Source organism: Podarcis tiliguerta, assembly GCF_965153285.1.
Source record: "Podarcis tiliguerta genome assembly, chromosome: 1".
NCBI lineage: Eukaryota > Metazoa > Chordata > Lepidosauria > Squamata > Lacertidae > Podarcis > Podarcis tiliguerta.
This window is the reverse complement of record NC_139534.1, coordinates 63069623-63085111: the sequence shown is the minus strand read 5'-3', so window position 1 is coordinate 63085111 and position 15489 is coordinate 63069623. Positions and strand designations below refer to the sequence as shown.

Genomic DNA, 15489 nt, shown 5'->3' with positions numbered 1-15489 from the left:
TACTTTCTATGGGAAAGTGTGGCTTGGTTTTAGAACACTCTGGTTTTGGAACGGACTTCCGGAATGGATTAAGTTTGAGAACTAAGGTACCACTGTATTGGCAATATTGGTGCTCCAAACCAAGGACTAGTTGTTGATACATGGAAAAAGCTGTCCAGAGGCTTCTCTCATCAACGTAGTGGAGCTGGAACATGTCACTGGTTTTGTCTCCCAAAAGGCTAACCATGTGGATTCCATTATGCCATTACTTCCCTTTCCCCAGGGTAGTTTCCCGGCTAACTTCAAGCTGCTAGTTTTAATCTTTCAAGCCCTACAAGGGCTGGGTCTTGGATATTTGAGGGGATGCTTTCTTCCATGTGCACCTCCCTATTGTTTCTGAGGGTGCCCTCATCATCAGAGGGCGAGGTTGGTCCATAATGGCAATAGGGGCTATTTGTTGGGTCCCTGCAATTGGAAAAAAAACTCCTTCCCACCACAAACATGCCAAATTGGTATGTTGAGGAAGACTATGAAAGCTTCTTTTTCGATAGACTTTTAAGCCTGCAGTGGAAACCTGTGCCCTCCAGCTCTCCCCTTGTGTGCTTAAAAAACAAAGCCAAATGCTAAATAAAGCATCAAGATTGTCATGCTCCAGAGTCAACAGAGTTGCAGCAGGGCAAATGCGCTGTGGATTTAAACTCTTTTAGGGAAACACATGCGTGGGCCAGCTGTTTGCAGCTGTGCTAAGGGGAACATGTCCTCTTCACATCCCAATATAAGCTACCCCTTGGGGAAGTAGGAAGTTGAGAAACAGCATGCCAGATTTCATTTTAAAAAGGAAGAATGGGAGGCTGTTTTTATTAAGGGATAATTTGCCCTAGGGGAAGACCATTAAGGACTACAAAATCCTCCTATTTCATTTCTTCAGTGCCATCTGGAACTGGCTAGTGGATAAAAACACTGATAATAGAATTTCCTCCCACTGTGCACAGCCTGCAGAAGGGCTCAGATGACACCACTGCTAATAAAAGTGAGTGGTCATTTGATACAGAGGAATGAGTGTGTGTCATTCAAATTATTCCCATTTATCGTGGCTGTGTGGTGCTGGTGTTAAGCTCTTTCTCGTGCAATCACAAGAACCCCACACTCCTCGTGGTGGGATGAGAGAAATCAGTATCATCTCAGTGAAACAACATAATCAAGTTCGCCTCCACGCCATGCTATAGTGAGGTTCAAGGGTTGTGTGTGTGTGTGTGTGTGTGAGAGAGAGAGAGAGAGAGAGAGATGAAGACAACAAGTGCAGACAGGCAGAAGAAGAAAAATAAGGATGCGCAGAAGAGGGGAGCAAAAACTACTAGTTACTCTCAGAAATAAAATCTTTACCACAGCTCTAAACACATAGTCTCAGATCTCACATGTGCATTTGATTACCTGGATGAATATTGCGAACTATCTTGTGAGAGAATGAAATTCTGGAGTTTTGGGATAGATAACATCTGAGGCTACAGTGGCTCAAATGTAGCAAGAGTGATATAAATACAACTTAAAGTAATATTGTAAAAAAGTAGGCTACTCAAGAGGTCCAAAGTTTTCCAACTGTTATTCAACAGGATGTAATGAGCTTGTATATAAACAGGTTTCCGCAATCATCACAAAGCCCTTGATTATGCAAAGGTTGCAAGGGGGTGGGGAGAATCCACCATCTCTTTGGCAGTCTCTTCCAAAAGATAATTGCTCTTGCAAGTTAAAAAACAACAACAATGTCCTTTATTTCAAGCTATTCATTGCTATAATCATTATAATGCTTACCTTGGCTTGATTTAATAACCCCCTGCATTGCCTACTTTTTTTCTCCCTTTGAGAGCATTTATTTATTGCCCCCACAGCCATTAATCTACTTTATGATAAGGTAACCAAATCAGCATCTTTTATTACATAACTTCTTCCTGGCTCTCCCTTGCCCTGTGTTTTCATTATCCCTTTTAAGTCTAGACATCAGAACAACTTGCAGATGCATAGTTTTCCATAGCCTCAAACTCCATAATAATGTTCCTAAAAACACTGTATTATTTGTGTAACCACAATGTTGTGGTTAGCCACAAAGACTAATATGGGGAGAGAAAACCCTTCTCCAAGTCTGAAATTTTTATCTTCCATTACATAGGTATTTGTCTTATATAAGGCTATGCACAGAAAATCAAAGAAACTATGAGATGAACTGTCGTGGCCCCAAATGCACAATTTTAGGTTTTTTCTATCCCAAATGGTCTTGCAGAAAAATGAATGTGTATACCCAACCCACAAGCAACAATGCTAATCCTTACCACCTTCTGGACTTTGGGGAAACACCTCAAAGGACTAGGTTTGACATGTGTTCTTTGTTGCAGTACTAACAGCTATTGAAGGATATAGCCACAATATAGACTGCATGATACTATAGGATTTCCCCCCCCCCTGTGTTTTTAGCGGTTCTTGTTTTTATGTCAGTCACCCTGAGTCCTCTCAGGGACAAAGGTGGGATATACTACTATTACAGTGGACGCTCGGTTTGCGAACGTGATCCGTGCGGGAAGCACGTTCACAACCTGCAGGATCCGCAGCCCGCAGCGCATGCACCGAAACCCAGAAGCAGTGGCGTAGCGTGGGGGGTGCAGGGGGGGCCGGCTGAACCGGGCGCAACATCTGGGGGTTAGGGGGCTCAAATCCATGGGTTAGGGAGCGCAAATTACTTGCCTTGCCCCGGGTGCTGACAACCCACGCTACGCCACTGCCCAGAAGTAACCTGTTCCGGTACTTCTGGGTTCAGTGCAGTGCGCAACCTGAAGCTTCTGTAACCCGAGGCATGACTGTACTACTACTACTGATGAATGATAATAGCAAACTTGCTATCTGAGTGATAACCCCCCATAGAGTCATGTGCAAGGATGAAACACAGGAAACTGGGTTGCGCAGTCAGACCACTGTGGCCCACCCTATACAGTATAGTCTACACTGACAGGCAACCCTTGCCAGTGTTTTAGACAGGAGTTTTTCTCAGCCCTATCCGGAAGGCAGTATCAGTAGGTTTGCGGATACCTTAAGGTCTGTAGAAATAAATTTTGTAAAAAAAATGGAGTGCGCTGGGAAAGGGGCAGTCCGGCACCTTGAACAAAAGCACTCTGCACAGCGACATTTTGTTGCACTTATCCACAATCTATTTCACAGCTATTCAGTAGCTGCCAAGCATGCTGCAGGAATCATAGAAGAGTTGGAAGGGACCCTGAGGATCATCTAGTCCAAACCCCCTGCAATGAAGGAATATGCAGATGCCCCATACAGGGACTGAACCTGCAACCTTGGCGCTCTCAGCACCACGCTGTAACCAACTGGGAAAGAGGACAGATCACCAACACTCTCAAAGCTCTGAACATAGTACCCCCTATGTTAGTCAGGTTATAGCACTCAGCTGTCAGAGGGAACGTTGCCAACACTTGATCCCGAGGCAACACTTGTCTTTACCGAATCACAGGAATGTACAACTGAAACAAAGTCTATATTTAGAAACTCTCTTGTATTATCCAGCCCTTCTCGCCTGGGCCTCTTGTTTCCCGTCTTCCCCTATACTGAAACTTGGATTGGAAACTCTCAGGGCAGGGAGTTGTATTTTGTATGTCACGGCAGTCTGTGGAAGCGCTTAGGGTACAGCTGTATACATACAACAGAAGTTCTGCAGCAGCTATGGACTAAAACATTAGCATGATTTCTGGCTCTTAAACAGATGCAGTTGGTTCATCTGGCCTCCAGAACCAGAGGGCTGCTCTCAGCAGGTAGGAAAGAAGGGTGGGGCAAAAGTTTGTTGAAGCAGCACGCTGGGATATTGTGTTGCTGCGTAGTTCCTCACTATCCTGGACCTGTTAAAACATCTGCAAAAGAGGAGCTGCAAACACCCTTCCCCAACCTGGTGCCCTCAAAGCATTTTGGACTATAAACCACATCAGCCACAGCCATTACAGCCGTCCAAAATATGTGGAAGGCACCACACTAGGGAAAGCTGCTACCCAGAAGGCAGAACCATGCTCTGCCTCATGTGAATGTGCCCTGTGGTGATGTAGTTGCAGTATTATGTTTCAGAGGTGGAGAACCCAGGACCAAGGGTGGTATCCAACAAAGCAGTTCCCCTCCCTTTCCTCTTCCAGCACCCTCTTCAAATCTGCTCTGCAGAGTCGGGGGAATCCCCATAACCAATTCAAGGGGTGCATGGGCGACACACAGGAAGAGGAGGAGGGTAAGTTCTGCCTTGCAGTTCAAATTCATCGCACTAAGCTAACTAATTTGTTGTTGTTGTTGTTTAGTCGTGCCCGACTCTTCGTGACCCCATGGACCAGAGAACGCCAGGCATCCCTGTCTTCCACTGCCTCCCGCAGCTTGGTCAGACTCATGTTTGTAGCTTCGAGAACACTGTCCAACCATCTCATCCTCTGTCATCCCCTTCTCCTTGTGCCCGCCATCTTTCCCAACATCAGGGTCTTTTCCAGGGAGTCTTCTCTTCTCATGAGGTGGCCAAAGTATTGGAGCCTCAGCTTCACGATCTGTCCTTCCTGTGAGCACCCAGGGCTGTTGTATACCACCCCAAATTCCTAACCTAGCTTCACTGTAAAGTTTTGGGAGTAATCACCAGCTCCCTGTAAACTACGTGGAGGTCAACATGCCAGGCATTTCTTCACATCACTGTCTGAGGGGAGGAAGGGAGAGGTCTAGTATGCTGTCACACCTAGGGGCTGGTACATGAAGAAAAACAAGTAAAGGAATACAAAACAGCCCGGTCATTTATAAATATATTTTGGGGCATCCAGCCTAACCTACCCTCAACAAGGGGTTTTGTGAGGAGAAACTACGTCACTTTGCAAACTTAATAGGTTTTGGCCTAGGACACTCATGCCACATAAAAAATGTTGGCCTTTAAGGTCCCATGAGATTCTTTGTCGTGCTGGAAACTTACCGGTTCTGCATAAATATACATTATGAATCCTCCTAATGAATCCCCTTACCTGATCCTTATGAACGAAGCCCCAGATTCCAGCAGCCACTTCACAAGCAAACAAGATTACGAGGCATGTGAAAAACTGTGAAGAAAACAGATCAGATAAGAAAAGGAAGTAGTGCTCTCCAGTAACAGAAAATGACTTTGGTAGGAGTGTGCAAATACATTTAAGGGGGTGTCAAGAGTATGAGATTAAAAAGGGTCAATAGTGAACTTCATGAATGGAGAGCCATCACTATCTCACCAGGACAATAGTGGCCTCTTTGAGAAACCACAAATCAATGTGTATTCCACATCCCCATAGAGTTCATTTCCAAGGGAATGCATTCTGCTTCTAAGCCTTCCATTTAAGGCTGCTGTCTCATTGTAAACAGTGGCTCAGTTGGCAAGCAATGCTAAATCATGGTTTTGTGCATGGGTAGGCTCTGCAGATGTTATAGACTACAACTCCCATCAGCCCAAACCAGCATGGCCAATGGTCAGGGATGATGGGAGCTGTAGTCCACAGCATCTGGAGTGAAGCATCAGGTTTATGCACTTCCAACTCCTCCACCTGCAGAGTTTAGTTCTGTTTTTAAAGGATCTCAGCTTACTGATATGTACAAACCAGAAATCCTGTTTTTTTTGTGTGTTTTTTTAAAAAAGCTCCGGCTAGCTTAATAAGGCAGCTTTATAACTCATGGTTTGAAATTGAATTATGACACTGACTAGAGTCTGTTTTGCAGCAAGATATTTGGTTCATATGTCACATGAAGCAGAGAGTCTTTAAACACAGAACAGAACTTGGCAGAAGTTCTCTTCTTGGCCATGCAAAGAGGAAGAAAGCGGTGAGGGAGCACAATGTGCTAACACAGCAAGTGACTAGAAAGACCAGGATAAGTAGCACCAGCACAAAATGTTGTGCACTAGCATCACAATGCCAGAAGACAATTGCAAACACTCTGGTGTAGCTGAGAAGCCTTGAGAAAAGGCCTCCTGTAGCAATATCTCAGCCATTCATGCTCATCCTCTAAAAAAACGCTGGAACAATGTTATACAGTAGTATATTTTGGAAAGTTGCAGCAAAATCCCACTACTTTTCAGAAAGTCCTCAGACATTTGTCTACAATGCTCAAGGGACAGTTACGAGCAATTGCTACTGAGCACTTCAAGTGCCAGTGGACGTTTTATATACAGAACAGGAGAAATTACAGTGCTTCCCAGGGGACTTGCAATAGCCTGGCAGAGCACAAGTAACAGAGAAGCCAGGGAGTGACAGCTTCATAAGCAACAACGGGGCAGGAGAGTACATGGGACTGTCCACTGAAGTCTCCAAATTGTGATACTCTCACAAGTCTCCAATCAATTTACAAATGTAGACCACATGTAAAGGGGTGAGCTTGAGCATTCCCAGGGCAAGATAGGGGTGTTTATGCAATGAATTATAGCAACACAAAAAGGAGGGTACGTATGCACTCCATCATGGGCAAGAAAGAAAATGCAACCTTAAAAAAGGCAAGAGGCTCCCAAGAGGCAATGATGGTCACCAACTTGGATGGCTTTTCAAGAGGATTAGACAAATACATGCAGGATAAAACTATCAATGGCTACTAGCTATGATGGCTACGTTCTGCTCCCACTGTGAGAGACTTTATGCTCCTGAATACCAGTCACTGGAAACCACAGGAGGGGAAGTGCAGTTGTGCTCAGGTCCTACTTGTAGGCTTCCCACAGGCAGCTGACTGACCACTGGAAGAGACAGACCACTGACTTGAACCAGAAGGCTCTTCTTACATTCTTTTTCCAAAAGAGCACCACTATAAAACAGGGAGGGTGGCAGCCTTGCGACTTTGTGTTTTTAATGCCATGTGTTTTTAATGCCAGACAAGGTGACGCAGCCAATTAAGTTCCAAGTTTAGGGGTTATTTCCCCTAAAACTGCATTCTGCACATTTCAGGCAGCTTTCCTTTTTTAAATTATTGATTGTGGATCTATTTTCCTGGGGCTTGTTCTCTTTGCTATTTGCAAGAGTTCAGCCTTTGTTTTGATTTTGGTCTTCCCTTGGCAGACATTTACTTTCACACAGCACTGACATAATTTTAAAGCAGGGCCAGGCAACCAGCAGCTCTCAGGCCTTGTTTCAAAAGGCCCGTGTGAGCAATCCACCCAGGGCTCTGGCAAGAGTGATCTGTCCCACCCTTGGCAGCCTGCTGGGTAGAGAGGATGAGAGGGAAGGAGGCAGGCAGTGAGGATGGAGGCAGACAGAGAGAGAACATGAATCTCAGAGCACTTCATGAACCAGGCAAATACTACTGTCTCATTTTGTACTAGGGCATACTGCTGTTCTCTAGGAGGACAAGGCAGTCTTACACAAATAATAATTTAATATTTGGGTAATTTAGATACCTAGAGATACAATAACTAAACCAGGCATGCTTGGCTTTCCCTTTGTCACTGAGGAACATAGTGGCAATATGGTGAGCACCCTTGGGATTTAGATGGTACCACGGAAGTCTTTCACAGACATAAATTGGGATCAAATAAATTGCAGGAGGATTCTACAGTTTCCCCATTTCTTCTGGACAAAAGATGCCAGCTAAACAGGACCAAAAGTGCACTTAAACCACAGATATGCTTGTCCCCTCAATGGACACCAACCCTTTCTACTGTTGGGTTATCATTAAGGTATTAAGGGAAAAGGTAAGGAAGTAAAAATGGTATCTTACTGTTCCAAGAAGGCACTGTGACTCCTGAATGGCACCATAGCAGCCCAGGAAACCGACAAACATCATCACTGCTCCAACAGCAATCAGGATGTAGATTCCTGCCAGGGAAGACAAAAGGAAGGCACAGGTATCAACGAAGGATGTCTGATCAGAAACAGCTTGTGATGAGGGATGTGCATTTGTTTAATCCAGAACACCACCACTCTGCTCACACCAGCAGGGGAGAAAGGGGGGGCAGGCAAAGCCAGCCTGGAGCTGTAGTAGCAATTGAACCCACAGCCATCAAGTGGGGCTAGCTCAGGATCCATTGGGTCAGTTCTTCCCTGGCCCCAGAACATCCCGTTTTGTGGCTTCCCATGGGCTACTGCCAGCAAGAAGCCTGTCAGTGGGTGAAACAGGAAGCTTTGCAATAGCAGAGTGAAGATAGTGTCTGTGGGCAGAGGCCAGAACAGATGGTTTGGATGGGGCCAAGAAAGATGGTGGCATGGGTACCTTTATTTTTGTTAACACGCCACTTTTGGATCTGTGCATGCAGATTAAAAAGTATTGGCATGCTATTTTTTCAACACAAGTGAACCAATATTTCAGGCATGATTGGTCAAATTTCTGAATCCTTTTAGTAGTTGCATCCTCTTTCTTGATTTCTGGTGGTTTCCTCTTCAATGAAGCTTGTGGTTGATACTGAACAAGAGGGCAAGTCATCGTTATTTATGCCTGTGTTTTGTTACCAAAAGAGCCCACCCTGGGCCAGCAGGGGGATACTGTAGATAGTTTTCACTCAGGTCCACATATGCAAATAAGGGATGGAAAGTGACGTTCAGTGATTGGATAGTTACAGAAAGTTGTTCCAGTTGCGTTGTACTGGAGCTCTATATAAGCAGGCTGGCTGAACCCTTCAGTTCAGTTCTCTTCTGACCTGTGAATAAACAAGAGCTGTTTGAAGAATCGCTGTGTTGTCTGATATGTTCACCCACAACTTAACAGTTGCATCCTCTTTCTTGATTTCTGGTGGTTTCCTCTTCAATGAAGCTTGTGGTTGATACTGAACAAGAGGGCAAGTCATCATTATTTATGCCTGTGTTTTGTTACCAAAAGAGCCTTTCATCACTTTCTATAATGTTCACCTTCTCATTTCACTGCTGCCATTTTCTCTCCCTTTTTCTGTTTTTCTTTTCTGTACCCATATGAAGGGCGCTTCTAAGTTCATTGTGCTTAGATGTGATCAGGAATCCTGAACAATCAGGGACCCAACCATGGGGAGGATTCTAATCATTCTCACCTGAACTTACCTGAAAGACCCCTTTCATACCATTGCAATGAATGCCTAAATCTAGCTTCTCAGTTCAATATAAGCACCAGAAAGAGGGATGAACTAGCCGGGCCAGCACCAGCCCACAATAATTCAGGGCGCACCACAGAACATGCCCCAGAATCCTCTTTGACATAGCAGCTTCAAATAGGCTCGTTGGCAGTTGAGTCACCATAAAAAGGGTTCTGCAGTGGCCGAAAGTTTTGAAGACCACCGTACAAGAGAATCAGGATGAAGCCAGCATGTTATGAGAGATAAAAATGAAACTATATGATCAACAATAATGTTCCTATTTATAAATTTCCATGCTACTAACTGGTAACTTAATCAAAAGTCATGGCTGGTTTGCTAGGGAAAGAATGGGGTGGGGTTATACTTATCCCTGAAAGCAACAGTGCAGCATCAAAGAGTCCTATAGCAATATATAGGGAAGTTCTAAAAGGAAATGTCAAGAACTCCCAGCACCTTGTTAACTGCTGGCAATGAAACACCCTCAATCTGACTGTGCCTACAGAATGCCAGCCATGAAGAAAGCCAGCTTGTTACAGAAACTGTCCTAAACTGACAACCTGCCAAGCCCTTGACACAGATGGTGGAGAGGTGGGAGGTGAACTGCTTGCTACTGTAAAACACAGAGTGGGGGTGGGGGGGTGGGAGGGCAGAACTTTACAGTCATATAAACCTGAAGGCTTGTTATAAAACAGAAGATGTCTTTCCATCCCATTTGTTGTGAAGTAACATTCTTCTGAGGGAAAGGAGCTCTGCTTTTAATCTAGAATGGGTTCAAGATGAGAAACAGCAGCCAGCCAATACTACAGAGGTCTTATGTGGGCCAGGAGGCATTGATCTAATAGGAATGGCATAAACACACTGTCAGGTAGATCGGCAGGAGGCCAGAGGAGAGACAAGGAACCCCACACAAAGACCTTACACAAAAGCTTTCGCAAGCTGCACAATTACTATTTTGGGGGTGTGCAGCTAAAGATTTGTTTTTTTTTTTTTTTGATTAAAAAAGGAGAGATATGCAAAAACAAAGACAGAAGGTCATCTGTTAGTACTAATATGTGAAAAGGTTTAATCTCTCCTGTATCAGATCACGAAGAAACAAGTAGATTAAGTAGCCGCTTTCCCCCAAGAAAATTATCACCTCCAGGCAGAAAAACGCCTTTCTAGATAATGCAAATATCTGCAATGAGCACAGAACCAGGCACTGGTGCTATCATTACCAAGCTGCATTATGTAAGGTAGCTCTTTATGGCATTCTGTAAAAAACACTATCCTGGTGCTTCTAGTAAAAGCCTTCCCTAGCCCTTCTTGAAACCAGGCCCTGAACCTGCAACCTTAAGGATGCAAAGCCTACACTCCTAATACGGAGCTGTGGTTTCCTGCTCTTGCCTTACTGGGAGGAGACCTACAGAAAAATCTTCCCTCTCCCCTAGCTGTGCCCTGGCCCTGTGAATTAAGAACTTTCTAGAAAGAGATGCTTTTGGTTTGTAGAACTGTTTTTCCTGCATTCAAGTCCCAAAACGCGTTTTCTTGAAAAGCAAGTGCCACCCATTCCAACGAGACCTGCCCTCAAGCAGCCATGTTTAGGACTTCAGCATGGAGAAAGATGAGCTGTTACAACCCCAACAAGGAAGCTGCTGAAAGCCAGTGGCTTTCCAGTGCCAGGATGTCTGCATTACTAACATTTGTTTTGTGAATCACTGTTAATTACATAATTATCACTGTTTATGCATTTCATTTTCCCAACCTCATTGTTCACACTCTTTATCCCCCCCCCAACCATGTGTATATATGCGGTTGCTAACATGTCTTCCCGTTCATCATTCATTTATCCCACACTTTTGTGCATTTCTCTGCGATTTTCCTAACCACATATTCAGTGTGTGTGTGTGTGTGTGGTGTGTGTGTGTAGTTAGTGCATTTGTTGTGCTAGGGCAATAGGGAACTTTAATTGTGCAAACCTTAAATTAACAGCATGTACCTAAATCCATCCCACAAAATAGTGACAGTCTGGAGGCACCACAAGTCTTAAAGGTTCGACAAGACTCTTGTTTGCACACTGGAAAGGCATCGGTACGCAGCTCCTCCTGACCACCTCAAATTTCTTTGGCATAATTCACAGAAGAAAATAATTCAGGCAGTTAGACTCAAGGAGTTTTCCAATACTCAGTGACTTCATCCTCCCGTTTCTTGACAGGCACCCAAGAGAGTGGAAGCTGTTCCATCGTAAGCAGTGGGATAGAGAGTGGGAAAGAAGTGTGATAATGGAACTGAAGTCAGAAAGCAATAAAATGATTGAGAAGCCTTTGGGAGAAAAGCCAGATTCATTCTAAGACACAGACAGACAGCCTTTATTGAGTTTCTCTTTGTCCTGGAGAGCCAGAGCCAAATAGACAACTGGAGGCAAATAAGAGTGGGACTATTTTATGCAGTTTTAAAATGAAAACAACAACAAACCTCCCAAGCAGACAGACAATGACCCCTTGTATCCAACTAAACTGAATTCAGCAAAGTAGAAACTCCTTTTAAGAAAATGTAGCAGTGTAGATTGAATGATATGAGATTGAATGATATGAGATTTAACTTGCATCTGCAGCATCTGAGCCTGTGGGGAGCATCTCTCTCCCTCCCTCCCCTCTCTCTCCCTCCCCCTGAGACTAACCTCTTTGTATTGGACACTCTACAGTCAAGAAGTTGTTTTCTCTGCAGAGTAAGTGCTGAGAGTTCACTCTATGTGTGGAACTCCATAAGCAGTTCTGGAGAGTTGGGTTGGTCAGCACTGTGTTTCCTTTTTCAGAGAAGAGTAAAACAAAAGACCCCTTCTTGACCCTTCAGTAACTGGGGTGTCTTCCAAATCTCTCTTGGAGCCACACAATCATTTGAATGCAGACAAATGCTGTTCCATTGAGACACATTTCCTTTATGACCAAACCTTCATCAGAGTCATACTTGTCAAAAATTGCTTGGCACCTCCCCCCCCCTCAAAAAAACTGTGTTGTACAACCATTTATTGAAGAGCTACACTTCTGGTGACAGGTGAAACTGCATCTGCCATCAGGATTAGCTCGCACAACTGGGTTTTTAGGATCAGAGCCAAAACTTAGGGTGTGAAGACAGATCCATCTCCTCAGTCTTCAGCTTAGAAAACAAGCAATAAATGCATCCATAGAAACTCTTGGAATGCTGGAATCATCTGGCTATATCTCTTCCTGCTCACACCTGCCAATTTCACTACCTGCTGTTGTCAAACAGGCAAGAGAAGGAACAAGGCAAAGTTTAGGAAGAGCACTCTCTTTATTTCCTGACCACATTCTTACTCTTTTCATGTTTTATAGGCAACATAACCAAAAAAAGGGAACATACAATGATTTCTGAGAGGGGTAATGTGGCTAGAGCCCAAGTTTGATTTCTTCTTAAACTGTGGAGCCTGGGAACTTAAGAAGAATGGGATAGGAAAATATGTAGAGGCAAGATTGCTGGGACCATCTTGGCCATCTCTTAGTGCAGACCCAAGTCACAGAGCCGGCGCTTCCATAGCTGCCACTCATCATGAACCACCATTGAGAGGATTGGCAGCAACAGCAGCAGATATGTTCCATGCTAATGATAATATTTTATTCTCGTTAATTGTGCTGTTTTAAATATGCATTTTGTATTTGATTTCCTTTAGTAATGTTTCAGGTTTTTCTTAGAAAACTTTGCTGTGTTAAATGTGCATTCTGTGGTTGACCTGCTTTGTAATGTTCTGTTTTGAAATTTTTAAGATAATATTTTAGTTTCCTGTTAACTATGTTGCTTTGAATTGGTATACTTTGCATTTGACTTTCTCTAGGAATGTTTTATTCTGGATTGTTTTATTTGATGCTTTAATGTGCTTTAATGCGCTGTTTGTTTCTTAAAAATATAAAGTGGTAAAGAAATAAAATGAATACTACGTCTACCACTATTACAGGTTAAGTGTTTTCCTTCACTTAACCAGGACATTTCCTCCAAGTAGTAGAACCAGGAACTGTAATAAGTCTTCTACATGGAAACTCCCCATATAGTTGTAGTGATCCACACCCTGAATATCTCTACAGGTAAGCCTACTCCAGCCTTCTCAAGTGATACAAGTAGGAGTAGGAGAAAGTCTACTCCTTGCTTTCCCCTGCCTTCCTGAGAAGAACTTTCTACACTACATGGAGCCTATCTTGTTCCGAAAGAATGCTATCTGGCAGGAAATCATTCCAGATGTTCTCTGGAGAATCTCACATCATGAGTACTCCTCCTCCAGTAACTCTTCCCACCCGCTGTAGCTCCATGACAAAAAAGACAAAACTCTGAAGCCAAACTTTCTGTACTTTAGGTAAAAGTATACAATCCCCTTGCTATTGTGGGATCACAATGTAATTCCAACAAACTGATTAGGAGAAATAATAAATTTGGAGTGTATACTAAAAAAGCATCAGTGAAGAATTTATAGGATCCCTTCTATAGTCATGCGTGTGCGCGCGCGCGCGCGCGCGCGCACACACACACACACACACACACACACATAAATGTGTGAACCTTAAGTTCAAAAAAGTGACGGAAATTGCAAGATAGGCAGACATACTGAGGGAAGGCACATGTCCTTCAGCAGCTCAGCTGAGTGGGAGTAGCTCTCTTATTTTGGACTCTGTGCTATTTGCATACTCTTTCAGATTCATTTGCTGTCTCTTTTCTTGGTGAAAGGGGAGAGAAGATGGGAAGTCCCTGCTGAGGAGGAGGTGGGAAGTCCCTGCTTCTACCTTTTTATGAGAAGAAGAACTTTGGTTACGGTATTTTGTGGCCATGAACAAGTTCCGCATATTGCTGCAGCTGCAATGGCAAAGTCAAGCCCAGCCATGGGGGAAGACCTCTCAGGGATCTGGTGTTCTCTGGCTACTAAGAGTCAGCCCTGGACAGTCCAAGCAGTCAGCTCTGGAGAAAAGCCTGAAATTCAAGTCTTCCTGAAACCAACCGATTAGGAGAGCTACAATTTTAAAGAAAAATGAAAAAACAAAGTTGTTCTCCATATTTCACAGGTTTTTAGACTGGATGCATTGTTTTACGATGGATGCATTGCCCAGAACTCCATGTTCAGCCCAGAGGAGCCAAGGGGGAAGAACGTTGCAAAACTGACAAATCAAAGGAAAACTCTATTTAGAAATAATGTGTACAGGGCATAGGAAGGTCAAAGGAAGGTGGAAAAGGAGCATGCAGTAAATCAATACTGGGAAGCTATTTAGTTCAACAACAGTTATGTTGCATCTATGTGCCTAAAACAGGACCCTCTTGTCTAATCTGTCTCAGAGTGGTTTAACCATCAATCCCTCTCCCCAAGGAACTCTGTAGCTCTGTGAGGGGAATAGGGGTCTCCTAACAACTCTCAGCACCCGTAACAAACTACAGTTCCCAGGATTCTTTGGAGGGGGGGCGGTAGCCATGACTGGTTAAAATTGTATAATTCTGCTTTAAATGTATGGTACATATTCATTTTCTTTTACTTTCTTGCATGCACTCTAGATGTTCAAACCAACCCATGAAGATATTAGTCGATTCTGGGGCAAACCTACAACCCACCACTGATCTTTAAATCTGTCATGCTCCCCCACAAAACTATGGATTGAATTTGTTTTCTTCTGTAACATGGGAGCCAAGAACACCTGTATCTCTAGCTTTCTGGTGATGGAGAAGCAGGCAGCGGGAACTTAGCTTTTCTTAGCCTTTTCCTACCTAGCTTGCTGATTCTGTTGCCGTTCCTGTCTGGTGGGTTGCAGTGGCCTAAGAAGGAAACAACCCACCCCCAAGGAAAATGCTGTGTGTACAAGCAGTCTCAGAATAGTACAGGCCGACTGGGGTGGAGCTTTCCTTAGCTGGGTGGAGAGCATTGCTCAGCTCCCTTAAGTCAAGTGTCTGGACCTTGGCACTGCATCCTTCCAGAGGATAGCTTCCCCTTTGGCAACCCCCCAAAGGTAGCAGCTCCTTAAGCAAGGACTCTTAGGGCAGGGCGAGTAGGGCTGAGAAGGAGGGACCGTCCAACCCTTGATGACACACATACAGCTCTCACCCCCCAGATCATTCAAGGGAGAAAGTCCTTAATTAAAAATGACTCCCAAGTCAAGTTTCCTCTGTAACAGGGGTAACCAGTGTGGTTCAGGTCTTGTTCGATTACAACAGCCATTTCCCCCTGACCCTTAGCCGTGCTGGCAGGAGCTGATGACAGCAGAGATATTGGGGTCCACTCCTTCTCTCCCAGGGCTGCTTCTACATTTGTCACCAGGGGGACATCAAAAACACATGGGAACCATAATTTAGCACTATCAGCTGTGAATGCATTTTGCAATTCAAAGTCAGGATATTTCTGTCTTATAACCAGAGTTCATAAAGTTCATAAAGTTTGCATCTACCTTCTAAGCCCCACTGAATTCACTGTGATAAATATGCTTAAGAATTGATGCATCTGACGC

At 44.1% G+C, this 15489-nt stretch overlaps 1 protein-coding gene across 1 annotated transcript in view; it reads right to left on the bottom strand.

Annotated features, from left to right (window-relative positions):
- The window catches only part of CD81 (CD81 molecule), a 57823-nt gene that overhangs the window by 10240 nt on the left and 32094 nt on the right, over positions 1-15489 (bottom strand). Inside the window, exons 3-4 of the mRNA XM_083425792.1 lie at positions 7705-7802; positions 5007-5081 (exon numbers count right to left, since the gene is read on the bottom strand). Of these exons, the coding sequence (XP_083281918.1) occupies positions 5007-5081; positions 7705-7802 (173 nt within the window). The remainder of the gene's footprint in view (positions 1-5006; positions 5082-7704; positions 7803-15489) is intronic.